At 38.7% G+C, this 25756-nt stretch overlaps 2 protein-coding genes across 4 annotated transcripts in view; both read right to left on the minus strand.

The window, feature by feature from the left end:
• Nucleotides 1-11267, minus strand: part of pdhx (pyruvate dehydrogenase complex component X) — a 40595-nt gene extending 29328 nt beyond the window's left edge. The window contains exons 1-3 of the mRNA XM_031728621.2: nt 11101-11267; nt 8684-8767; nt 6035-6135 (exon numbers count right to left, since the gene is read on the minus strand). Of these exons, the coding sequence (XP_031584481.1) occupies nt 6035-6135; nt 8684-8767; nt 11101-11236 (321 nt within the window). The 5' untranslated portion in view covers nt 11237-11267. The remainder of the gene's footprint in view (nt 1-6034; nt 6136-8683; nt 8768-11100) is intronic.
• A 4817-nt stretch (nt 11268-16084) lies between these two features.
• On the minus strand, nt 16085-22928 carry ehf (ets homologous factor). 3 transcript variants are annotated; one of them, XM_031728616.2, is made up of 9 exons: nt 22757-22928; nt 20183-20321; nt 19559-19816; nt 18337-18381; nt 18160-18180; nt 18012-18074; nt 17884-17928; nt 17589-17784; nt 16085-16822 (listed from the first exon to the last, which is right to left on the minus strand). In XM_031728616.2, the coding sequence occupies exons 2-9, from the start codon at nt 20256-20258 to the stop codon at nt 16723-16725; spliced, it is 804 nt and encodes a 267-aa protein (XP_031584476.1). In that variant the 5' UTR covers nt 20259-20321; nt 22757-22928; the 3' UTR covers nt 16085-16722. The 3 variants fall into 3 exon arrangements, with proteins under 3 accessions (XP_031584476.1, XP_039470235.1, XP_031584475.1); XM_039614301.1 differs by having other exon boundaries at nt 18160-18201; XM_031728615.2 differs by having other exon boundaries at nt 18160-18204.
• Between the last annotated feature and the right edge of the window lie 2828 nt (nt 22929-25756).

Consider the following 25756-nt stretch of genomic DNA (forward strand, 5'->3'; position numbering starts at 1 on the left):
ACACACATGTAAAGGAAGCACTGAAAACATGTGGTTATCCTAACTGGGCGTTCATAAAGTCAGCAAAGAGGCACAGAAAAGAAGACCAGACACCAGCGAGGGAGGATAAGAAAGACAGACGCAACAACGTTGTCATCCCCTATGTAGCGGTGTGTATCAGAGAAACTCAGGAGAGTTTTCTCCAAGCACGACATCCCAGTGTACTTCAGACCCAGCAACACACTCAGACACAAACTGGTTCACCCGAAAGACAAAACTCCAAAACACAGACTGAACAACGTGGTGTATGCTGTACAGTGCAGTGAGGAATGCCCAGACCTCTACATTGGAGAGACCAAACAGCCACTTCACAAGCGCATGGCACAACATAGAAGAGCCACCTCCACAGGACAAGACTCAGCAGTCCATCTGCATCTTAAGGACAAAGGTCACTCTTTCGAGGATGCCAATGTTCACATATTGGACAGAGAGGACAGATGGTTTGAAAGAGGAGTGAAAGAGGCCATCTATGTCCACTGTGAGCGACCATCTTTGAACAGAGGCGGTGGTTTACGACACCAACTGTCTGCCATCTATAATCCAGTTTTGAGTTCCCTCCCAGACGCATTAACGCCCACTCACATCCTGGGCCATCTGACCTCAGGAATTCACATGATAGGGTGGGGCCAGGTTTCACAATGGGCTCACCCGAAACCCTGGCTGATTAGGTCCCACACCCGCTTTCACACCTTGGCGCATGTGATTAGAGGATCACCAGGGGTCCTTTGTCCCTCTTTGGGGGATACTCCCACTGGGTTTAAATCTGGGACTCTCGGCCATTTGACCTTAGAACTGAAGAAGCTTCTCGGATGAGAGGTGAAACGTCTTCAAGCAACTCAAAGAAGTCCAGACGCTTTTCTTTGCAAACTCCTTTGACTACGATGACCTGGATGACTGAGAACCTTCACAGACATATAGCTATGTTGTTGTACTTAAACATCCAGCAGGATCACAGATGAGTCAAAGAAAAAAAACTGACCAATAAATAGTCATAAAGAAAATAATTAAATATTATAATAATTAAATAATGCAATCTATCATCATAATGCCAACGTTGTAAACATAATCCACCCCTTACTTTAGGCTTGCAAAATCAAAGTAGGATTTTTAAAAAAGTAATATTAACTCACATCTACTAATCTGCCCCATATGGTAAAACATTAAGTTTTAAAGAAAACATAATCCTTAAATGACAGGTTAAAAATGTATTTTTTGCATTATATAACTGTGCATTAAGCCTATGCGTGACTTATTCTTCATATTTAATGACCCCACAGTGTCCTTGCTCGCGAGTGGGAGGTGAAAGATGAGGTAATATGTTGTTCTGCAAATTTCCACAAATATCCATGTTCAATCATGAAAAGGATTTTTCTATGAAAACAAACACATAAGTTACAATGTGCAGGCCAAATAAAAGAACAAAATGTATCAAGACAGAAACACAAATTCATTCATTCATTCATTCATTTGGATAACCCACCCAAAGTTCTTGTGTGTGTAATAGATTTAAATTGTGTTCTAGGAAACACATCAGCAGGTGAAAATTTGCAGTCTAGTACAATAGTTCTGTGGTAGTAGGCTATGGATTTAACGCTGTTTTGTAGCCACTCCACCAACTCCCCTCTGTCAACCAACACAAATAACTTCTTAAGTGATAGTAAATACTGCTTAATATTTATTTCAAGTTTACATTATGCAGACGCACACAACCAGCACTGCTGATAGCATTCAAGGGCTAATAATCAGTAATGCTGTTACAGTGTATCGTGTACGCACACGCACAAAAAATACTACCATTGCCAAAGCACGTGAGTGGATCTTTGAAGTAAAAATCACATGCAATGTTCACGGCAGGCATTGTATGTATTTGCATAAACAGATGCTTCGTGCACTACGGTGATGCGGGACTCAACACTGCCATCAAATGGTTATGGAACACCAAAACCTATGGGAAGTGCAAATTATGTTTCTAACCTCATGTACATACAGTTAAGGTAACTGAACAAATCCATCTCCACTGCAAGAAAGTTATATTCTAAATCGTTGCTGCTTTTCTATCCTCATGTCGTCTTCATGACCCACAAGCCTCTCCAATCAAAGGAATACTGCTGTTGTGACTTATTAAAGAGATGGTATGGAAAGTTGCAGTGGTGAGGCGTGGACAGTTACTTTGTGGCTAATTTTCCTATTACATATATTTGGAGGCATTTTTATTTCAGACCACATTTGGGAATAACCATATTTAATAAATTACTTTGTGTAACTCTTATGTCCCAGATGGGAAATTTATTGTTATCTGCAACATTATTTGAAGCTTAAAGAGCATGTCAGGTAATCATTTGAATCTAATGTGACTGTGACAGTTTCTACTAGGAGAGATTGCATAATTGCCACAGGGAGGTTTCCCACAGCTGTGAGAGTGAACTCACATGTGTGTGTTTTATCCCCAATATCACAAATCAAGTTTTATTATCCAGGCTATTTTTCTTTGTTTTACTTACTTCTCTTTTGTATGGCAACTGTGTGAAAAACGAAGTCAGCTATCGGTGAAAAACGTGAAGCACGTGGCATTAATGTCTACAGCTTACAATGGTGCTGCAATTTAGGATTTTGCAGAAACGTTAGACTCACTATTCTCACTGCCCTGTGAAAAAAGGTATAGATTTCACATAGTGCCCTTAAGAGACCTCTCATGAAACCTTCAGCACGGCTAATGATATTACAAAACCAGAAAATTTATGAGGCTTACCTTTCAACATAATGTTTTTATGCAACAATACAAGCCCTTTGAGACTTTCAACAGCTTATTGACAATAATCTCAGAATGACAGTTGCTGGATGCTACAGCTGTATAACTTTTTAGATAGGTTACCTGATAACGACCACTTCAGGTCTGTTTTTCAATTGTTATAGGCTATACTGGCATACACAGTGTACAGAAGAAGATGAACACAAAGCTCAGAAGGACCCTTTGATTATACAGTGCATGAGCAGTTTACTTGCAGAAGGAACACAAAAACAGAGAAAATGAGACAGTTTAGTTAGTAAGGCAAGGTTTGTTTCTGATCAATAGAGCATGACAGATAATGCAAAAAGAAGATGGCAGTTATATCTTTCAACTTATCAAACAGACTGACAGTCCAATTTAAGCTCTTCCACATAAAAATCACACATGTGGAGGGGTGATAAATGACAAACTTGACAGGTTAGCGCTGCAGAATGCTTTGGACATCCTTATCAATTCATTGATTCATGAATCTTCCTCTAAATCTTTCCTGCAATTTACTTTTGGTCTTAATCACCACCTAACTGCTCTTGCTCTTGACGAAGGCGGTCGCACTTTTCTCCTCCTCCTCCTCCTCTCCCTTAGCTTCCCTGCTTAGCCTCTTGTGTCCTTGTCTAGTCTCGTGTTTTTTGTATTACTTTTCCCTGGAACACTCTCTCACAGCCTGTTCTCTAAAATCTAAAAGAGAATTATGGATTTGATCAACTGGTCCCTGAATGCAATTGACACCCTTTTCTCAACGAGAAGTCTGGGCTCGGGTGAGCCTGAGTGCTGAAGATATCTACCTATTCGGAACCATGATAACAGGGTTCTTGCTGATCGGAGCTGGCTTGGCCCTGGTTTATCGAAGAATTAAGGAAGCGGAACCGGCTGTTCAAACCCCCACAAGCTGCCCGCTAGATTGAAACGATGGGACGAGGCGTGAGTTTCTCAAAATGGGCTCATTGAGTGCAGCATGGATGAGATCTTGGAGAAGCTCACGGCTGCCGTGAACCCTCAGAATAAGACCTCTGAGTGCAAACTGGATTACATCTGGAGGGGCTCGCTCGGAATAATACCTTCGAGCGCAAATTGGATCACATCTTGGAGAAGCTCACTGCGGTCGTGAGTTCTCAGAATCAGCTCTTTGAGCACACGAATGACAACATCACGGAGCGTAAGTTTGATAACATCATGGAGACGCTCACGGCTCTCCAACGGGAGATTGAGAGACCAGTGTTGGACTGTTAGAACAGCTTTGAAATTCATATGAGTTGTTAGTAAAAACCACCATCACTTCATTTGGATACCCCTTTGGCTCCAGCTGCGGTCTCAAGGCTGGAGCTGAACAACAACACCCTGATAATGGACTGTGTTTAGACTGTTCTTCCCATTCTATGCAAGGCCACCTGGGTTGGCTGGAAGACTGTTTACTTAGCCTGGCAGGGCAAAGGACACTGTCTCAGCTGAACTCTGGACACATACACACAAACGCACACAGACATATATACACATGCTGATGTACACTCATCCCCCCTCCAAACACCTTCAACGCTTATTCCCTTCCGATGCTGACAGTGGATCAAGGAGACCAGCGCATAGGCTGCAGGCCCGGATGTACTGTCTACATCGGCTGTCTCTCACCCTTTACCCATCCCTGTTGCTTGTCATGCGTTTCTTTGGTGTATTGGTGTATTTGGTGTATCACTTAATAAGATGCAGTAATCCATTGTGCTAGTGTTCAATATCATAACACGAGCAGGATCCATCTCCTCTTCCCTTACGCGCGCCAGCCATGGCTGGAAATTGGTAGTGTGCCATAGCAGTACTTGACCCCCATAAATAAACCCTGTGGTGCACAAGTTTCATGTCTGCTTTAGTCTGTACAGGATTGGACCAGCTGCAGGTAATTATCATAGCCTATAAATTAGAAACCCACTGTGTGTTTGGAGAGCCACAATTACACCTCTAAGGCCTTAATGCACTCTGACCCTGACAAAGTGCCACATTTCCATGCCATGTACGAAGAAAATACAAATCTCTGAAACGGCACCAAAGCCTGCTGGTTTTTCCAATACACAAGTTCTTTGTCACAGACTGATAGAATGAAAGCTTGGGGGCTTATCTAATGTAGACCATCTATCTCCGCCAGCTAAAGCCCCTACCCCCAATTCTTTGATGGTTGCTATGGAAACTACTTCATCCCCACAGTAGCTAAGACAAGGATGGAGTAAGGGAATGTGAAAAAGTGCAACCAAGTGAAGACATAAAAATATATATATATATATATATATCTATATATATATATATATATATATATATCTCTCTCTCTCTCACACACACACACACACACACACACACACACATATATATATAATGAAAAGGTTTATAACTGAAAAATTAGTCTATCGTATACTCCGAATTGTCAGTGTATCTGGGTGTATATTTGTGAGTATATCTGCTTGCGAGAACTGGCTGTGTATTTGTTTTTGGTGTGGTTTCAAACACATTGCCTAATTAAACCCTCTTGCTCCCAGGCGTCACTACAACTTGAGCATATCCAAAATTACATAGCCAGAGAACATATTGTATAATAATTACATAAGGCACTCTTTGTGACATGAAGCAATATTTTGGGTTTTGTGCATTTACAGGAACATACGCAGAAAATACCCAACCACTATTCCTATTTTTTCTTTTAAATTAAGGCAAATCTTGCCGAAATTATTGGGAAATTACCTCTGATTCCCCTTGCACAAAGTCATTAAATCAGAAACATGTATTCATAAAGCAATAGATAAAAAATATTTTCTATCTTTCTGAGAGAAAAAAAAATGGCGTACTGATAAAAGAAAACTAATCGGTTGGTCTTTGGCAGCCTATTAAAAATTCAAACAGCCAGCAGACTTGGGGGATGGAAAGAAAGAAATATCTGTCAGTAAAGGCACCTTTGCTGTCACTGGAAAGTGAAAGCTATTTAACAAGCACAGCCAATTAGCAAAGTCAATGAAGGAGCCTTAAAAGATGATGATATCCTGCGTTAATTTAAACGATTCCGTAACATAACATTAACAACCGCACACACATCTAAACACATCCTCAGACCTTCCACTTAATAACTTATGTAACAAAATCATACCCAAGGCCCAAGTATGCCTGCTCTTTGCAAATAAATTCCCTTTTCTAATAATCTGTGTTAGAACAGCTACATGTGTATTTTTGCTCACTCACCAATATCTTCGCCAAGACGCCGTCATCGTTAGATTCCATGGTAACCACAGCCTTGTCAGTCTCAATCTCGCAAAGAGCATCACCTGCTGCCACTGCCTCACCTGAAGACGTAAAACACATCTGAGAACTTTCAGATAATAAAATAAACATTTGTTTGGTATTTCAACACCAAATTTTATATTTTCTGGCAGTGTTTCGGACCTTTGTGGAAGTGCAGCTTTTATTCATTCTATCATGAATGCATGAATCACAATCATCAGTAGCACTTTGAATCGCACTTTATACACAAAGAGAACATATTTGTTGCATGAAAATGAAGGAATTCCACTCAAAGAACAAAAAGTTCATGCAAAAAACGTTTCTCCTCCAGCTTACATATCAAATGAAAGACCCAATCAATGTTTCATGGGAAAGAATGTGAGATCTGAAAATGCAGCAAGTCTGATAGAAGACAAGATCGTTGGCTGTCCCAGTAGGTTCTCACTAGTCCACTTCATGAAAGAGCTGGAATATATTATCATCTGATTTGCAAAGAAATAGGATAGCAGTTAGGAACCACTGGTTCTGTAATGCCCAGATACTTAAGAAAATTCACATTTTTTGCAACTTAAATGGGATTTCAGTCAAGACAGAAACAAATTGATGTTGTCAGTTCTTTGGCAAAAAAAAAAAAAAAAAAAAAGGGAAACCAAAAACCGGCTTTTGCAGTCAATTTCAATCAATTTCACGGACACAGTCAAGACCAGGATCAATATGAGTGAATCTTCTTATTGGCTGTGTGATAACAGGAAGTGGTAGGAACAGATAAGGTTTATAAAATGTAGGTCATTTTTGTGTTGCGCTCTGGCTTCCCCAAGGCCAGGGCGTGAAAAAGGGTTACCCAAATTTGATATCTGGTCACATTTTAATCAGCTGTGAGAGGATACATAACATGGGAGTGTAGCACAAATTTTGAAAACAGCATGCCTAAAAAAATATTTTGCAAAATTGCTAATAATTTTCTAAATGTATAGGATTTATTTCAGGCAGGATGAGGTGTAGGAAAGAACAAACAAACACAAAAATAGGGTAGGTTAAGGAAAGATTAGTTGGAAAGAAATGGGGGAAGGTTGGAAGAGCAGAGGGAGTATTGATCTTGGAAGCCCCTGAGAGTTAATACAGATTGGATTGGTATGAGGTTTTAACACCACATGACCCCTGGGGTGAGGTGCAATGTGCACAAATAAAGATTAAAAAAGGTGACCCTGGGCATTTTCACCTTTGCTCTACTTGAGTGCAATGGACATAATGACAAAACTAGCCTTGTGCCTTGCTGAAGAATTCATCTACCACCAATCAAGTTTCAGCATTTTTTTTTCAGGACATTATGATGTCATAGTCAATGTGACCTCTTAGATATAAATGTAATTGCCCAATCATTTACCATATTAAACACTGTGTACTGTCATAATTAGGACTTTATTCTAGAGTATGGACAGAGTGAGTGTGATCCTTGATCATCAAAATCTAATTAGTTGATCTAATCAAGCGAACATCTATGCCAAGTCCACAGAAATTTAAACCTTTTTAAGTGATATTACAATGGCACTGTACAATGGCATATGTAGCTCGATTTGAGCTAAAAAGTCTATTATAAAAAGCGATAACAAAAATCTATTAACAACAACCAGGACTGTCAGTGACGCAGAGGCAACAAAGTACACAAATCCAGCTTATCCGATTTCTCAAATTCATATAGATTTAGTGTAGCATGGTGCTGCACTGTTTCGAATGGTTGGCTTTGAATCCTTCAAAATCCAAATATTGACTTTCAAGCTTGTTAGAAATGTACAAATATAGCACACCACATATAGTGTGCATCCATGCATTTTTGCACGCTTTAATAGTTTGTTGCACCTAACTATGTAAAGTCTGAGACTTTTTGGAGACGTCTACATCAGTGTGATTTCTGCACACTACTGTAATAAATATATTAGACATGGTTTTAATGCTATGGCTCACTCAAGAATACCTGTAAAAATAAATTCTCCTAAAATGAACCTTTTCACTATTGTTTCAATGTTTTGCTGAAAAAAATGATAAAGGATTCATTTGACCCTTTCAGATAGATCCTGTTCAAATATGAGTTCAAGCAGCTGTAGTATTGTAGATATATTTTTCTTAAATAATTCATCTGTTTTTTTCCACCTTTCTTACTCACTCACACACAAACAAACTCACATCTAACGTCAAGTCACAGCACATAGCAACACAGCAGAGAAGCCAATCAGAATTCAGCATCTGGCCTCTTGATAAATTAGTGTGTGGCTAAGGATCCTGGCTATGCAGAGTTGCTAAACAGTGACTGATATGACTGCCATGGTCCTTGAGCCAATTAGCCACCAGAGGCCCTCAGGTGACCCATTTCTCAGGCCTCCCTCTCTTACTTTAAGAACTGAATATATTTGGAAACCAACTGAGCATTCAATTTACAAAAGCACTACAGGGGAGGATATTACAAGTACAAGAAAAGTGAAGCATCTGTCCCTTTGGATAACACATTAAAACGCACAGAGGTTTAAAATCTGTCAAAGAAGCTCAGTACAAATGTGTGATGAGTGTCTGTTAAATTTTCTAATGAAGTCTTTTGTCAACATGTGCTTTCTTTACCTTCCTTCTTCAGCCATTTGACTATGTTTCCCTCCTCCATGGTTGGAGAGAGTGCGGGCATCTGCACTTTGAGTGGAGTGACGCCTAGAGGAGAGAAAGAAAATAACATATGATTTACGACGACACATAATGTCAAGGGTTTCATTAGCTTAAATTTAAAACACCTCCCCACCCACCCCCCTTCTTTCAGAAGAGAAAAAAAATTAGCCCTTCCAGTAAGGTTTTGCAATTTCATCTAAAATATGTGAATGTCAAAATGCATCAAGTAACAAGCTCAGAAGTAACACTGAATAGCTCGAACAAAGCCCTTGGGGGTCAGTATGTTCAACTTGCAGCAGAGCACAAGAGACAGCGGTACCATGAAAATGCTGCCATGTCACTTATACAACTGTGCTCCTGGATGACACCGCACCAGAAGCTGCAGAGGCATTTGTATCATTGTGGTCCCCAACTGTCACCATCTGTAGTCACACAGAAGGCCAGAGTTCACACTAGAGCTTCAGGCTGCCAGAAGAAAACATACATCCAAGATCACGGCTTTACTACATATGGTAGTAAAGCTGAAAGCAACAAAAATAAGGTTTAGAGCTCAAACACCGTACAACTTAAAATGCATAGCCCTTTGTTTTACACATTCTTTATGTTCACTGAACTACACACATATTACAGTAATTTATAATAGAATTTTTTTATGCATATATTTTTTTTAATTAAACCTTCTGTTAGCAGAAAACAAGATTAACCCAAACAGGTAAAAGAAAACCAAAAACTAAAAGTTAAAAAAAAAACCTTTCCATTTGACTCCACACTTTAAATTAATCTTACATAATAAAACTCAGGCAGTCGAGTTAGTCAACTTAAACTGATTAAAGTTATATACATGTAATGTAAAATAAAAAATGAAATTATTTGGGGATTCGATGATTCAAATTTTTGGTATGTTAGTTTTTATTGAGGGTGTTACATGGCCTTTGTTTCATGTTGCGTGGTCTTGAGCCAAACTGTGAGCTGCTGCCACCTGCTGTATGTTTGGCAGTGGTGCAAAACTTCAATGTATAAAGAGTTGTGTATTTATATGTCATACGTGTTGCTTCAGTACTCAAAAACAGAAAATCTGTCTGTTTATATTTTATCTTCTTCATGCTTAAAGATTTATTTCTGGATGAGATTCACTGTCAAAGAATGACATCTGTGTAACTTTCCATATGAAATCCATATGCTCACAGTGAATTTGGGACTGAATATTTTATTTTCATCACTGACATGTTTACATGTCACAATGGGAAAACAAAAATGTAATTAAGCGTGGGAATCATGGGCATATCATGGGCACAACAAGTTCCACCAGAACAGCTTCAGTGCATCTCTTCAAATCTGCAAATAGTGAAGTGCCAGTGCCCTAAAACAACATCATCATGAAAGAGCTAGTTTAAGGTTTCTCAATAAGCTGCCTTTAAATAGAGTTCTGATATACCACATTTGGAACCCTTTAAGAGTCATGGCAACAGATCAGCCTCCATAGCACCCTATCCCCAACGTCCGATTTTGTCACACCAACCGTCTGTATCTTCTCCACTACATCCTCTGTGGTCTTTCCTCTTTTCCTCCTGCCAAGCAGCTCCACATTCAATACCTTTTGCCCAACATATCCATTATCTTTTCTCTGAATATATCCAAACCATCTCAGCCTCGCCTCTAACTTTGTCAAAACGTTCAATTTGAGCTCTCCCTCTGATATACTCAGTGTTAATTTTGTCCATTCTTTTCACTCCCAATGGAAATCTTAGCATCTCCAACTCTGTCTCCTGTCTTTTAGTCAGTGTCACTGTCTCCAGACCTTACGTCACAGCAGGTCTGGCTGCCATCATGTAAACCCTCCCTTTCACTCATTCTACTATCACAAATCACATCTGACACTCATCTGCACCCTGTCTACACTATCTTCACCTCTCTTTTGCACTGTTTATTGTTTTGGATGTTTGACCTTACGTATTTAAATTCATCTACCTTCACTCTTTCTCCTCCTTGCCGCTTCACTGTTAGAACTTTTTGGAGCTAATATTCTTTTTTTAACATTTAATGGTACTGCTACAAATGTGACACAGCTTTGATGAGGGAAGTTGGCTTACAGGGAGAGAAATAGGACTGGTTGGAGGGATGCAAGATAATCCAAGTGATTTAGAAAGCGGTATTAGCAGATTTCCGTACAGTTAACTGCAAAAAATAACCATCACACTTTTCGTTTAACACTCATGCCAACCCTCTCATTTACCAACACTGCTGCTATCTGTCATGCCATGACAAAACGAGAGCAAAGTAACGTTGCACCATTAAAGGGTAGTGACGATTGCAAATGCCAGCGATTGTCAGCACAGAAAGGGCAACAGCCATTTACCTGGTAAACTGTCAACACTTACCGAGTACCCATGGCGACCGAAAGAAGTGTCTGACTTGGTCTTGCCATTGGTGTGTCGACCTTAAACATTTATTAAAATTATTCAGTCTGAGGCCAAATAACATTCCCTGACGACCCAAACGCAAGGAGGCCGCCATGTTATCGTCCTCCGTCGCCGAGACGTGTCCATACAGATGCCTGACGACAAAAAAACAAGGAGGGGGGTGGGGTGAAGAAAGACAGAGCCGTTTTCTACCATAAAATCTGTATTTTTAAAAGAAAAACATGAAGCACAGAAAAATGTTCAAACACAAACACTGGACTAATGAAAAAAATTACCCCGGTGATGAATGTATTATAAGCTCGTGTTGACATTAACGAGCAGGCAACAAGAGTCCTACCTATATTGGTCCTTCAAGTGCCTTTACAATGTAGTTTTGTCGCTTTTAAATAGACTCAGTGAACTACTGCCCTCTGCTGTGAAGGTAATTTGTTAAAGGATGAAAAGGGTCGATGCTCATGCTGAAACTGTTGTTGTTGTTAGTACTACATCGAAGAGGAAAGATATGTACGCAGAGCCAGGCTGTGAGAAGAACAAATTCATTCCCGTTACCACAACAAAACTATTTATTAATTCATCTATAAAACAAGTGTTTTCATTATGGAAGAGTGTGTCGTTGGTTTAGTATTTCTCTCTGTAACTCAGAGACTTTTAGACAAGAATGTTTGTAATAAATGCATTGTAAATTGCACACATATTACCAACGACATTTAATTCAAAATGTTTCTTTATCCATTTTTATTCTGCTTATTCATTCAGGGTTGAAGGGGGACTGGAGCCTATCCCAGCTGTCAAAGGGAAAAAGGTGGGGTACACGCTGGAGAGCTCAGTGTATCACAGCCTAACATGCATGTCTTTGGATTGTGGGAGGAAGAGATAACCCACATAGACACAGTGAGAACATGCATGCAGCACTTTTGGAACCAGGAAAGATCTTGCTGTGAGGCAAGATCTTTTTTTGGCTCAACAGGCAAATTACATAAAAAACAAACAAACAAAAAACTGTTGCACAAATATTATATAGCCTAGGATTGATCTATTTAGTATATTTATTTATTTCTCACACAGTTTTGACTGAATAGAAAAATGTATGAAGACACCAGAGTTTATTACTTTGCAACTTTTTGACAACAATAGATTTTTAGTAAACTGCTACCTGTCTGAAAACAAAACAAGCCCAGAAAATGAGTAAATGTCATATCTATCCTGAACTTTATCGTCATCTGTCATCAATCTCAGTTGTGCTGCTGGTAGCGAACTGTGTCCAAGACAGTATCATGACTATTCTGGGAAAAAACATACGAGTGTGAACATTTGATCCTGCAGTCTTTATTTTCATGAGATTTTAACAAGAAATATAAATAACAGAGGTAATGGTGGATGGTTTTATTTAGCTGCTTTGGTTTTGCAACAGTGGTAGAGCTGGTTTATATGCTTTTAATATTTTGATGTTCAAATTATTTTTGAACTTTGTTTTCACTGAGGATAAGGGAAATTCAGTCAAACCAAGAAAAATGAGCATTGTGTTTGGGTTTAGGAAATCTTGTGACTTTACTCAATAAAACAGTTATTTAACTATTTTAAATAACAGCAGAAATAATGAACTTTGTGTTTTATTTCACGCCAAAAAACATTATCACACATTTCAAATATAATACTAATGCGTTTAACCTTCATGTTTTTTGCAAAAAAATGTAGACTTGACACTGAAGTTCTACCTCATTTTTTTTTTATTTGGTTGACACAAGGAAATTACAGCTTCAATTAATGGCCAAATGCAGACAAGGAAATAAACATTAATGGGAACTCCAAAATCTACAGAGGATATTGGCTTCGTAACATACTGGAAACAAATAATTTTGTGCATTTTCATGAATACTTCCTCATATTTTTGGTTACAGCAAAAAATATGAACAAAGGTCATTTCAGAATTAGTTTTTGTTTAATGCAAATGCAGAAGAAAAACCAAAATACTTAATTTCTTCACTCTTCATTCTTCACAAGTAGTTTAAATGCTACTTTCCTTCCCTATCATAAGACTATGATCTAGTGTGTCATTTTGTAATGGGTAATAAACTGTTAGATAGACCTGCCCCTACCCCCAAAAAGCAAAGCTGCATCAGTGACACAGCACTAATCTTTCCAACTCACAGTGTTGGGTTGGACGCCTCACAGGTCCATTTGAGTATGAGACAAAAATGATAAGGGGCCCAGATAAGCTGAGCCAGTGTATCCACTGAGAGAACACAATAGCCCCACTTATTGGCATGGGATGCAGACATAAAATCACATCTTGCTGTCTTCATGCCCATGCTTAGGCTATCTTTTATCACTTCCCTGTTCTTCCTCTTGAATCTATCTGATTGAATTAATGCTCTCCCTTTTAAATAATAAAATACCCTTTGCTTGGTTTATTCAAATCAGAAAATCATTTTGTAACTATAAGAGATAAAGGTACTTGTGGGGAGGTATTGCATATGCTTTTTGGCCAAACAAAGGCAGCCATTGTCTAATAAATCAGAACAAGGAGACCACTAGATAATTCCACCCCATGTAGATTTTGTTGTCATCTTCCTAGACAATTGTCTGGACTGTTCTTATTATAATAGCATGTCTGTAAAAAAAACCAAAAAAAAAACCAAACAAAAAACTCACACAAGAATTCAAAGTGCTAAAGTGAGGCACATGGATTAAATATCTCCTCAGGTGCAAATGTGTTTTTTTCTTCCTTCCCAGATCTGTTACAACCGGTTTGGGCGCATGTTTGCATGAATGCTTTCGTTACCAGCACTCGGTGACTTAGAACCAAGTCCTGTAAATACATGTCACGCTGGTTTAACGGTGCTCTCTTGAATTTGTCAGATATGGTGTCTTGTCATACGTGCAGCTTGCTTCTGGGAGCCATTCGGTCACATACAGCACTATTCGTGTCACAGTATCAGAAGTATGTAAAGCTACGATTTGTGATCACTGGGCAGTGGTCTGTTAGGAAAATCATGCTCTTGTCTGCAGAGGTTACGTGAGTCTAACATTTGCATAACTGCTCAATCATCTTCAGTGACTCACATCAAAGTCTTGTCTTATCACAGCTCACAGCAGTGATATAATATGCTTAATATTATTACAAAGTCAAACTAAGGCTAAATGTGAGCTGTTGATGTATTCCTGTGCTTCTGGTCATTACATTCATTAATTTCCCAATTCATCTCTTTGTAATACAGTATATCAGCGTTCATGTGCAATGAGCCTTAATTTGCCTTAAACCACTTACTGGTATGGTATCACGGACAAATGCAGTAATGGTTACATAATACACAATTCAATATCTGCCTTGGTGTTTGCTTGACAGTTGCATCTTTCGCCATGAGTATCCAAAGCATTAGTTTCGTTAGTCAATTTTGAAATTTTCTTGTCACATAAACAGCACAGATTAATTTCATTATCATTTCTTTCTTCATTAATTATGTGTCTTATTTGTGAGAAGTAAATTTTAGGAAGTTCACAACGGATGTTACGACACAAAGCTGCTTTTAAAAAAAATTCAGTTAACTGATTTTGACACTTGATTTGATACTTTTTTTTTAACTATAGTTGACATTTTCCATTTTACCCTTTCACTATTTAAGGGTCATGTACAATCTGTAACTTTGTATACATCGAGCCTTAAATACAACTACGTTTGATTTTGTATACATTTCAAATGTATGTATGGATTGCAACAAAAGCAGCTCCAGAGAAACTATAGAGTGTGATTTCTTGATAATAACTCTAAAAACAAACAATGGGATTTGATGAAGAAACACTTCATTTTGAATTACATTACTTCATGTAATACAACAATACGACAATCACTAGCAATTATTTCAGTCCAATCAGGAAGATTCTGTTTGTACCACTTTACATCAATTCATTCACCCATCCTTGAAACGCCTCTACTCAGATATGTTTTTTCACCAATAAGGAGTGTTCTGTTTATCCTTCATACATTCCATCAGTTCTGATCACAAGCTATTAACAATTATACTTTAAGAACAGGACATGTATTGTCTTTCAGTCTACAGCATGCAGTTATTGCCTTATGACGCATACGCATAAGACAGAATAGTGACTAAACTGAAAACAATGCAGTGCAGCACAGTGCGAAAGTGCAAAAGATAACGACGGAACGTGGTGTCAGTCATCAATATGTAAAGAAGGCTTGCAAAAGCCAGATAAATCAAAGTGAAGATTAGCCATGGATTTGCTTGCAAATGCAAGCCAAAGAAGGCAGTCTTTTACTGGCACTACCTTTATCTTGCTGGCCATCAAGGCCCTCTCATTTGTCTGCTGCCTGCAAGAACCAGCTTGGCAGCTACGGCACACAGTGGCAAACAATTAACTGTGTGGCATTTCACACTGTCATGATAAAGCAGTAACTACCAGCACTATCTTTAAGTGCATGGCTTTTCAGAGTCAAGCTTGTAACAGATTTAGTGGAAACAAGGCTTTCACTTGTGGATCTAAACAGCACTCTGTAGCTCATCAATATTGTTCAAGGTTGGGCAAGAATAGCTGCAGTTTGCATATTAGACTGAAGCCAAATGCTGATTTACATGTACATGTCTAATGCTGATTCATACAACTAAAATTCTTGAATTCAGTCTCAGGTCCTGGGGCTTTTATATTTGGAATTTGAATGTTCTCCCTGTGCTTGCTCGGGTTCACTCTGGCTTCCCTACCGCAGTCCAAAGACATGCTCGTTAGCTGGTGATTCTAAATTGGCCGTAGGTGTGAATGCGAGTGTGCTTGTCCAGAGTATCTGCTCTCGCCTAATGACAGCTGGGACCGGCTCCAGTCCCTGACACCCTGAATTGAATAAGCAGTTAAAAAAATGGATGGATGGATTTCAGTTTCTTAATTTACATTCAGATTGTACACACGGAATTCAGGAAAATAAAGAGTTTCATAAAATAAAAACAGTTACAAGCTTTATTTGTAATATCAACAAACATTTACACACTTTCTGGACAGTTCAATTGATGCAAAGTATGAAATAGTACAAACCATATTGTTACGTTGTAAATATTTCTAGTTCATCACCAGTTTATGTATTCTGGTATTTCAGTGCTGTGCTTTGGCCTTATTATTTTTTCTTATTATTGTTTCTTTTTTTTTGTTTGGTTTTTAAGCAGTGAACAATCATCCTTTCCAAAGTACACTTCACAGTATCAGTGTCAAAACACGCTACATACATTTCTTTGCCACATGTGCTTTGAATGTGTTATCAACATGTGCTCTTTTGGTACTTGGAAAAAGCATCTGTTTGAAAAGAAACATCTGAAAACTCTTTAAAAAATTGGTTATTATCATTTTTTTTTTTCATCTTTTTAAAGCAAGATTTTAAGTGACCATATCTGAGGTTTGACTGCTATTAAGGCACAGTAAAGAATATTTCAGTGCAGTATCACAACAAAGTTATGAATTAAAATAAAAAAAACCAGACAGAAAAACAGTTTAAACATGTCGTCATCAAAAACAGCCAATGCAAACTATAATAAAGCATTAAGCACACAACACCAAATAAAACATAAATTAATGAAACCGTCACTTGTCTGACTCTCTCCATCCTCTTGCATTTCTTCCAAACTTGTAAACCAGCCTTCGGCCATCTACTCGTTCTAGGATTTCTCTTTTGTAGTAATATCTGTAAGACAGGACGGACAAATAAAGTCATTTTAGGTTATCAAAAACATATATGAAAAAAAAGTCTTGCATATTTCACTTAGTTGGATTGACTGAATTAAGTAAAGTTTTACTGCTGTTTGTGTTTCACTCCATTTTCCCCCAGTCAGTTCAAAATAATCCGCAGTACTTTTCGATAACTTCCAATCTTTTGCATTTCAACTGACAGTTGAAATGCAAAAGATTCTTTGCGTTCTTATCTGCCATTTGCTGGAAATGCCAGGAAACTTACTGACAATTCAGGTTCTATCACCTTGGGCTACCTCACAATTTACAGTTTACTTGCTCTTAACTTTCTGTTTAGAAAAAGACTGGCAACTTCATACATATACTCGCTTGTGCGACTTTAGCTTTGTGCTTGCATTTCAGACAGAGTTTAAATTCTTGCACCCCATTAATTTCAAAAATAACTCCTACACAAGTTTATTCACACCTATTTACACATGTAATATTCTGCATAACCTATTTACAGTAAGAGTCAAAACAGGTGCAACAGTTACTCTTCCCTGCACAAAGAGATGAATTAATGCATCAAAGAGAAGCACAAAGTACAAGTTTTCATCTTTATTCATGGTCATTCAAACAAAAGTTTTTGTTGTCAGTTACTGACAGCACCAATCTGAGACAAACAACATCCTAACGTCTTAATTGTGATTGTGTGTTTATTGTATGCAAACATAAAGTTTATATTTGAATAAGTAATGTAAGAGAGCTGTGAGGGGTTGTACCTCATTGCACGGCTTAGTTTCTCGTAAGTCATGCTGCTGTTATTTTTCTTCTTGCCCCATAATTGTGCCACTGCCTCTGACTTCAGGAAACGAAAAATACCCTCTGTCCGATCCTCCCACTTGATCAGTCCTGGGTTTCGCTCTGGATTCAGTAGAATGTCCCTGATAAACTCCCACAAATGGGTCCCCCTTGGGTCTTTGGTAAAAACAACAAAAACGTAGATAGTGGTTGTTTAATAAACATCAAAATTACATAAAAGGCATTAATTTATAAAGATTATTTTCTATTACTTACTGTGTTTTTTGACTGGATGTGGACGGGTGAAAGATCGTTTGATATCTGGGAAAGAGATTATTAATTGTGAAACACAATTTTCAGTTACACAGTTTGTTGCTCGCTATATAGTACAAATAAATCTTCACCTGGACTAGGAGCCCTGGGAGAGGCAACAGGTGCAAGGGGGTGAACCGAGGGGTCATAGATTTCTAAAAAGAAAGAAGTCAAGTCAATATTTTTTGTCTGTGATGAATAAAACTTGAATAGACGATAGCAGTAATATCACAGCAGTACCTCCAGGTGGATAGCTGACATCTGGAAATGGACAAGAGAAGTCTACTGTGAAAGAAATAGGTAGGAAGCAGGCTTAATTAGGGCAATAACACAACGAGTACAATGAACAGGAAAATGTATTCATTATAATGCTGATGTTTGTGTTTTTGGCTAACATTTTGTGTGAAGGACTCTTACATTCAGGTTTGCTTTCCATTTGCCCTATATCCACGTGGTACTGGCCTGTGCAGAGATATGGACGGAAAAATAAATGAAATATAAGCATAAATTGCAAATTAACTTTTAAGTCATAATGCTTATTAATAGACATTCAAAATCCATTACCCTATTAGCGTCAGCCTAATGTATATTAGGTAGATTTTCCAGCCCACCTAGCAATAAATCTCTTGTATTGCATGGTAATTTATGGCATATGCAGCCACTTTTTTACAAGCCCAAACAAGAAGATGTTGTTGTATTTCCAGAGCAAACAGAGCCAGTACATTCACTATTTTCAAAATGGCTGGTATTGAGGGATTGGTCAACAAATTACTTTCTGTACTCCTCTCTCTCATTTTCTGGCTGTCTCAGTAGAAATGGGTAAAGCAACAGAGAAGCACCAACAAACCTTTTTTGACCAAAAAAAGTAGTAACATCAGAAATGTATTCTAAATTCCAATAACCACCAATGTCTTCAAACTCATATAGCAATAACACCCTGTGATCACAATCAGTGTGAGAACAATATTTGATGTATTAAAATATGACACCTTATCTCAAGAAACTGAGCTGGTTTCTTACAGTTGGTTACAACAATAGCAGAACTGTTCTCTAGGTTCAGTTTACCTCGAAATTCTTTGTAACCTCAGGGTTAAACCTGTTGTGCTAGATCTATTGGTGCTACTCTTGAAAAGGTATTAGCTTTATTTGCTAGATAAAATATAGTCTGCTCGTGTAATTTACATAAATTTGGATTATTTTATGTTCTTATTTAGCCACATGCTATACATACAGTTGCAACAGGTATAAGCCAAAAACATGAAGGATTAGGCCTAAGAAACAAAAAAAGGAAAAGAAAAACGTTTTGAGTTTGTTTAAAAACTCTAATTAAAAAAACAATGGATGAACCAATTCTCAGCTTGTTTCTCAGCTTCACACCCCCTTTGTGCTTTGTTAGGAAACCCATTCTAGCAAGAGCACAAACAACAAATCCATCATCTCTTTGGCTCTAAGCAATCCTTTGCCCCTCTACAGCAGCATGTTGTGCGACCGCCTGACCAGCTCTGCAATCTGTTCTCAACAACTCATCATCAAGACCTCGTTCCAGACACAACTCGGATCACCCAGCTTCTTTTTTATTGGCACTAATCATCTTCCTTTGCTGCCCCTTAAACCTCTCCCCCAGAGTTTTTGAACGTACCGCTCCACTTGAGCTCTGTGATGCTGTGGAAGAGAATGGGCCCCACGCTGCCAGCTGCACGGATGAAGTCCTGGTAGCTTAGGCTGCAAAGCTGATGGCCATCAATGTCAAAGTTTTGGAATGGGATGCTGGAGGCATCAATTTGGTGCATGTCCATAACTTGCTGCAGCCATTCCCACACTTGGTACTTACTCCAGAACTGAGGCTGGGACTCATGAGGCCACAGACGGCTCGTGTAACCAGCCATCACCAATGAACCTGCAGGCACAGACATAATTGCTCTTTTGTTAGACTTAACAGTGACTTAATTTCGTTTGATTGTAAAGGTGTATCTGATGAGGGAAGCGTGACTCCCACAAGCAAAGGTATTTGTCTACAATTAACTGGCAAACTCATTTACTGTAGAACTATTTCTCAGCTGGGTATGTCTAATTCATGCCTTGTTTTTCAGAGCTCTGGGCTCTCCAGGTGAACAATACATTAGCTACTAATTGTTGAATTATTTACATTTTGAATTGCAGCTTTGTAACCACTGAGTGAACTGGAGTCTTCAGAATATAAGAGTAGGAATAAGAATACAGTAGGCCTCATTCTGATTGTGTCAGTGTGTGCAATTATCCTCACCATCAGGATAGGGGTTAGCAGGGCCCCAGGCACTGGTCAGCTGGCTGTCGAGGGTGGTGGATGTAGTTACACTCATACTGCTACTTCTATGCTCAGATGTACCATGGCCCAGGGGCTGAGGCAGGAGGGTAGTACTTTACTGTAAAGACAGATTCAAAAATAATCTGTCAACCATGGATGCACACATACTCGCATAGATAAAGGTAAAGAAAATTGAACTTTTGACCTTGACGATGATATTCCATATTAAAAGATTATGTATACATCTCATGCATGACTGAATCTACTTTACTGAAGCACAACAGATTCACAGGATGTCAGCACAGACACTGTCCTCTTTACACTGCATCAAAGCTAAAGTAACGTGCTAATAATGCAGACAGCAAATGCTGCAGCTGCTGCTTCACATATCTGCTGTAGCAGTATTCAGTGTATTCGAGCTAACTGCCATCTGGAAAGTAGCTGCTCAGTAAATGTTTTCCCTTATTTTTACATTCTTCTCGCTGTTATTGTGGTAACCACAGGTGTCAGAATCTCAGCATTAAAATCAAGCGCAGGTCTGATTGTTTGTTACCATCAAAGCGTGGTAACAAACTAATTCTGTGTCAGCACAGGTGGCAGGTTGGGCATGTTGTGTACTCATTATGAAAAAAGGGTCTGTTGGGTTTTGTATTTTAATCAAGGTCTAATCTATTTGTTTTTGCCCAGCTTAAAACATGAATTTAATTTGTTCTTCAGTGGTGTAATCATATTTTTGGTTTGCTTGTAGCGTCTTCCTCGAAGAAGTAAAGTAGCAGAAGACTAACAGAAAGGTAAGCTCCGCTTAATCATTATATGCAATTACAGTACAGCAGCTTATGTCCCCGTTGAGTTGATTTTATTAGCGTAATATCGACTCACTGAGGACTCGTTATTCACAGGTGCAGTTACTTTTGAAGGGTGAGGTGTTCACATATAAAAAGTAAATAAAGACATGTTTCAAATGTAACCACAAGTATATTTGCATTCCATGTAAATAAAGTCAGTCTGAATTTCACCACCTCCACTGTTTTGGTAGCAGAAGTGTTGCATGTGGACAATAGCTTAGTCATATCTTCGATGGTCCACTGCCAGCATCTGGTTTTCTGTTACCGTTGCACTGAATTTCCCTCTGAATGTTCAGAACATAATGCAGACATAGAAATCCAAACGTCCAGCTAATAGTGCTGTTGTTAAAAGAAATGAAGTGCTGTTGGTATTGATGGGATCGTATCAATAAAGCTTAAAGTTTTGGGACAATCATTTATTATTTTTCTTAAAATCTTCTTTAAATCTCTATCTGCCCAAAATGACATGAAGAGCTGCTCAGGTGTGAGTGCTGTTATTCTAAATTGTACTGACTCACTACATAATAATGAAACTATGAAAGGCTAGCAGATGAGATACGTGTTTTAAATGGCTACACATTAAACAGTGTAGTACACAGTACTCTGACTGTTCCATAGAAAACCTTGGCTGCAGTTTTATGGTAGGTTATAAACAAAATAGCTCCAAGCCATGTCACACATTTCTTCAGTAAACACTGAGTCGCCAGGATAACACATCTATATACAGTTAGACAAATTTATCGCTTTAAAGACCTAGCAAAACAGTTTTATAGCAAACAAAAGCCAAGATTTATGAATTAGATTTCTACAGAAGATAAGGTATACATTCGTCATATCAAAGCAGAACATCTCCTCAGCTGCCAATCAGCTCAAATCTCTCATGTGTGTATCTTCAATCTACGAGTACTACAAGTGCCAAGCACGTATCTTAACAAGAGAGTCGTTTCTGCTACAGAAAGTTGTTTCTGTCAATACAACTAGCACGCAGCAGTCCAATAGAAAAGAGTCACAGTCATGAATCAATATGCTGTCGGCCAAGTCACTGAGAAAACTCATTGCACAGGATATGTCATGATGCAAGGAGACGAGCAACAGTTGAAGAATAAGTTAACATGAACATTTTGTCTGCTCTTGACAAGACTGGCTGCTTTTCCTTTCAGTCAGAGCCAAAGCCTTGTGGTAGCACTGAAACATAACTGAAAGTAACTTGGTGGGCTTTTTAAAATCTTATTTGTCTTTATTTTTAATTTTGTATTTCATTTTTATTTAATTTTGTATTTTATTGCACAAAATTGATTTGTAAAGACTTTTCATATTTTCAAAGTAAATGTGAACAGATATAGTTAAGTTCAGGGTTTATGCACAGTTTTGAACATTAACCTCAAAGCGGTACCTCTTAAAGATTCACTTTGTGAATTATACAATACAGCTTTTAGTGTCTTTAAAACTGATGATGTCCTGTATGAGTGAAACAGATAGTCTAGCCAATGCATAACTAAAAAGTATTGTAACAAGAGACAAACTGTGAAATGAAAATACCACATGCATTGCCAACCTGACTAAAACAAGGTAAAGCATCAGCATATTAAAGCATATTGAGAATTCTTATTATGATTTTGAAATGAAATAGTACACTTTGAGCCTTCGTGTTAATTATACTGCAACCAGTCATTAGTGCTGATTATCTAGAACCAGTGTGGCAGCCTACCAGAGCAGTAGAATGGAGTCTGACCAGACCTGTTAGAGGTCTCGCGAAGATCCACTTTCAACAGTCTCCTGAGATTCCGGCACCGTAGTTTACTAGAGTGTAAAGTCAGATAAGGTGAGTCCTGTTGCTAACGAAAGCTTAGAATTAACAGAAGCATGTAGAAACTGCAGGTGCTGCCCCACCACAATGGGTTTTTTATCCTGTTAACTTCCTTATCCCACTCCAATTGGCTACCTGTTCATGCTCATACCAGATAGGTATTTGCATAATGCACACCCACACACAGAAACATAAAACAGATCCACACACACACCTGACAAAACTTTTTATTATCTCTGTTGGCAGCGTTTCCTCTCACGGAGTCAAGCACACAAACGCAAGCTCACTCACGCAGAAAAGCTTACACTTATGAGGAAACATGTACACAGATACACATACAATAGACCACAAAGTTTAAATCCTCAAAGTTCATGTGGTTTCTCAAAATAGTGCTTAACCTTAGAGAAACTTCCCTCTGTGCTATTATGCAGGAAAACAGTTGCTTGCTTTATTTCATCATGATGAACGAGGTGCTGACAGTTTGGTAGGAGGGCCTGAGAGAATTTGTTCCTTTTACTCTTTTAAAGTTGCTGGAACTGACAAAGAAACATTAGTAAGTGTGTGCCTGAAAAGACTGTAATAAAATGGGGTTATAGGGGTTAGACGTTTATAAATGTCTATAATTTTACACTGTGGCCTCTTTCAGCTTTGAATTTGCATATTAAATTTGTCTCTGAGTGATGATCACTATTAGGGGGAGCTTGTTTCAGACTCACTCAGAGCAATGCGTGGCCTCACCACGTTGTAATCACATCCAACTTTGATCGTCTCGTAAACATACTAGCTAACAACATGCAGGGATCCACAGGTCTCTGAGTAAAGAGTGACAAATGCCAATTAGTTTTGGTATGTGTCCTACAAATTCCAGTCAGTATCACAGCACTGTGACAACAGTGAGCCTCTTTAATTTATGTGAATTATTTGCCAGTATGCTCCTGTCAGGTATTATGTATTTCCCTGTTGCAACATTTACAAAATCTCCTTTTGAAAAATGTGTCAAACAAGACTTAACTAAAAATGTGAAATACTGTTAGATGGAAAGCGTAAAATCTTGTGTGTAATTGAATGAGCCCTTGTACACTAGGAGAATGTATGGCAGTGGATCTGTTTTCAAATTCCTCAAAACATGTTTGTCCTGTTTAGCTATTTTTTCCACTTGACATCAAACATGAGCAGAGCAGGTATTTCCAAAAGACAATTGTACGGTTCAAACAGCATACGTGCACAAGTTAGTGTGTCAAAAAAACAAAAGCAACAAAACCCATTTTTACTAAACTTTGTCACCATTTATATCTGCTGTTGGCCCATACTGACAAAGATCAGAGGAAGTTCAAAAAGTCTATTTTTACTTGACGCCAATTAGAGTTTGGGCAAATTGTAACGTCTTTGATCTGAGATCTAAATCGGATCTATAGCATTGTACTATTACAATACCTCTCGGGACCAGAGGCACTCACAGTATCACGCTGATAATTGAAGTGACTTTGAGCAGGGTTGAACTGTATAATAGGCTGAAGCAGAGAGAAGTGAAAGCCAGGGATGTCAGGGATTTCTCAGAGCTTCTTCAGCAGAGTCATGTGGAGGGAAACAATAGGTGACGCTGAACAAATTAATTTGCTCTTATGTAACATTGATCTGTTGAGCATGTAATCATATAAAATCCCTTCAGAGTCAGAGAATATTCAATATTTTCAATAATAAAACATGCATTGCACTATTAAACTGAACATTGTGTTATCCCAACAGGCTGACTTTAATAGCCTCATTTCCTAGATCCTTATGATCAACATACTGCCCGTGTTCATACTGTGCTCACTTTGGGAGCTCTCACTCTCTGAGCGTGTGCAGTATGCGTATTTTTGCGTGACTTGGACTCTTGCCCATGGCTGAGCTTCAGAGGTAATGAGGGAATTCAGTGTAGCATGATTATCTCTGAGAGTTCCCCTCATCTGCACGCCAGAGCGCTACAGTCCTAATGGCAAAAACCACCACTCCTGATCTCCCCGCAACCCTCTGACCCCACCCTAGCTGCATGGGTTACAGATAACTTGCCTCCAGCTCTCCCAGCAGCCCATCTACTGCCTGTTTGTAACACAGGTGCTATTTTCTGGATTTTTTGCAGAACTTTCCTATCCTCTTTTTAAAGGGTAACATGCCTCCAGGGTGCAATTTGGGACCTAAGCTGCATTTGGTGTCCTGACCAGATTTTATTGCAGTAAGATTAATATGGCCATCAGCAGTGAACAGAAGTCACACACTTCTCATTACAGTCCGCCGTTTAGGCTGCTTCGCACCGCCTTCTTTTTTGTTCTCTCTCCATCAGGCTTTTCATTTGCCCTGTCACAAGGCGAGCCCAGTATTTGTCATCTCATTTCATGGATCTTCATTCTGCCTTTTCAGGGTGGTTGTGGGTCGACATATGTAAAAGTCCACTGGGGCAACAGAAAAAAGCTGGAGAAACAGAGGGGGAGAGATCAAAGCCTGTCATCTCTGCTCCACTCTGTGTGAGTCAGCCCACCAGCACTGCGAGACGCAGTGAAGACATCCTCCCAGACTCAAGAAAATGTCATCAAAATGCTGGCATTATAGACAGTGTCATCTATTTTTAAGTAGAGTCAAGTAGAGGCTTATGCCATCCTCCAATAATAGTACACTACTGATCCATTTATAAAGAGGCTTATAACTTGCTTAGTGCTGCTGTGAATTATTAACGTTTTATCTGAGCATGCGGTCAAAAGTTTCCCTTTGACAGGAAAGGCTGTCAGAACTGTCAGTCAGAAGAAACAGACAAGACAGGAGGAGGGTACAGTTGTATGCTCTAATGAACAGGAACTTATTAGCTGGAGTATGTCTATTACTGTCCCACTTGCCTCCCATCTTTCATTAACTGCTTATCACGCC

This window comes from Oreochromis aureus, linkage group 7, assembly GCF_013358895.1.
Source record: "Oreochromis aureus strain Israel breed Guangdong linkage group 7, ZZ_aureus, whole genome shotgun sequence".
Taxonomy (NCBI): domain Eukaryota; kingdom Metazoa; phylum Chordata; class Actinopteri; order Cichliformes; family Cichlidae; genus Oreochromis; species Oreochromis aureus.

What these genes read in the sequence shown, in the direction of transcription:
- ehf (XM_031728615.2), bottom strand. Translation starts at nt 20,258, where the DNA reads ATGAGTGTAACTACATCCACCACCCTCGACAGCCAGCTGACCAGTGCC. An exon ending in CACAGAGCTCAAGTGGAGCG is followed by an intron (nt 18,382 to 19,558) that starts GTACGTTCAAAA and finishes ATCTCTGCACAG; the next exon opens with GCCAGTACCACGTGGATATA. An exon ending in ACATCCAGTCAAAAAACACA is followed by an intron (nt 17,785 to 17,883) that starts GTAAGTAATAGA and finishes TTTTTACCAAAG; the next exon opens with ACCCAAGGGGGACCCATTTG.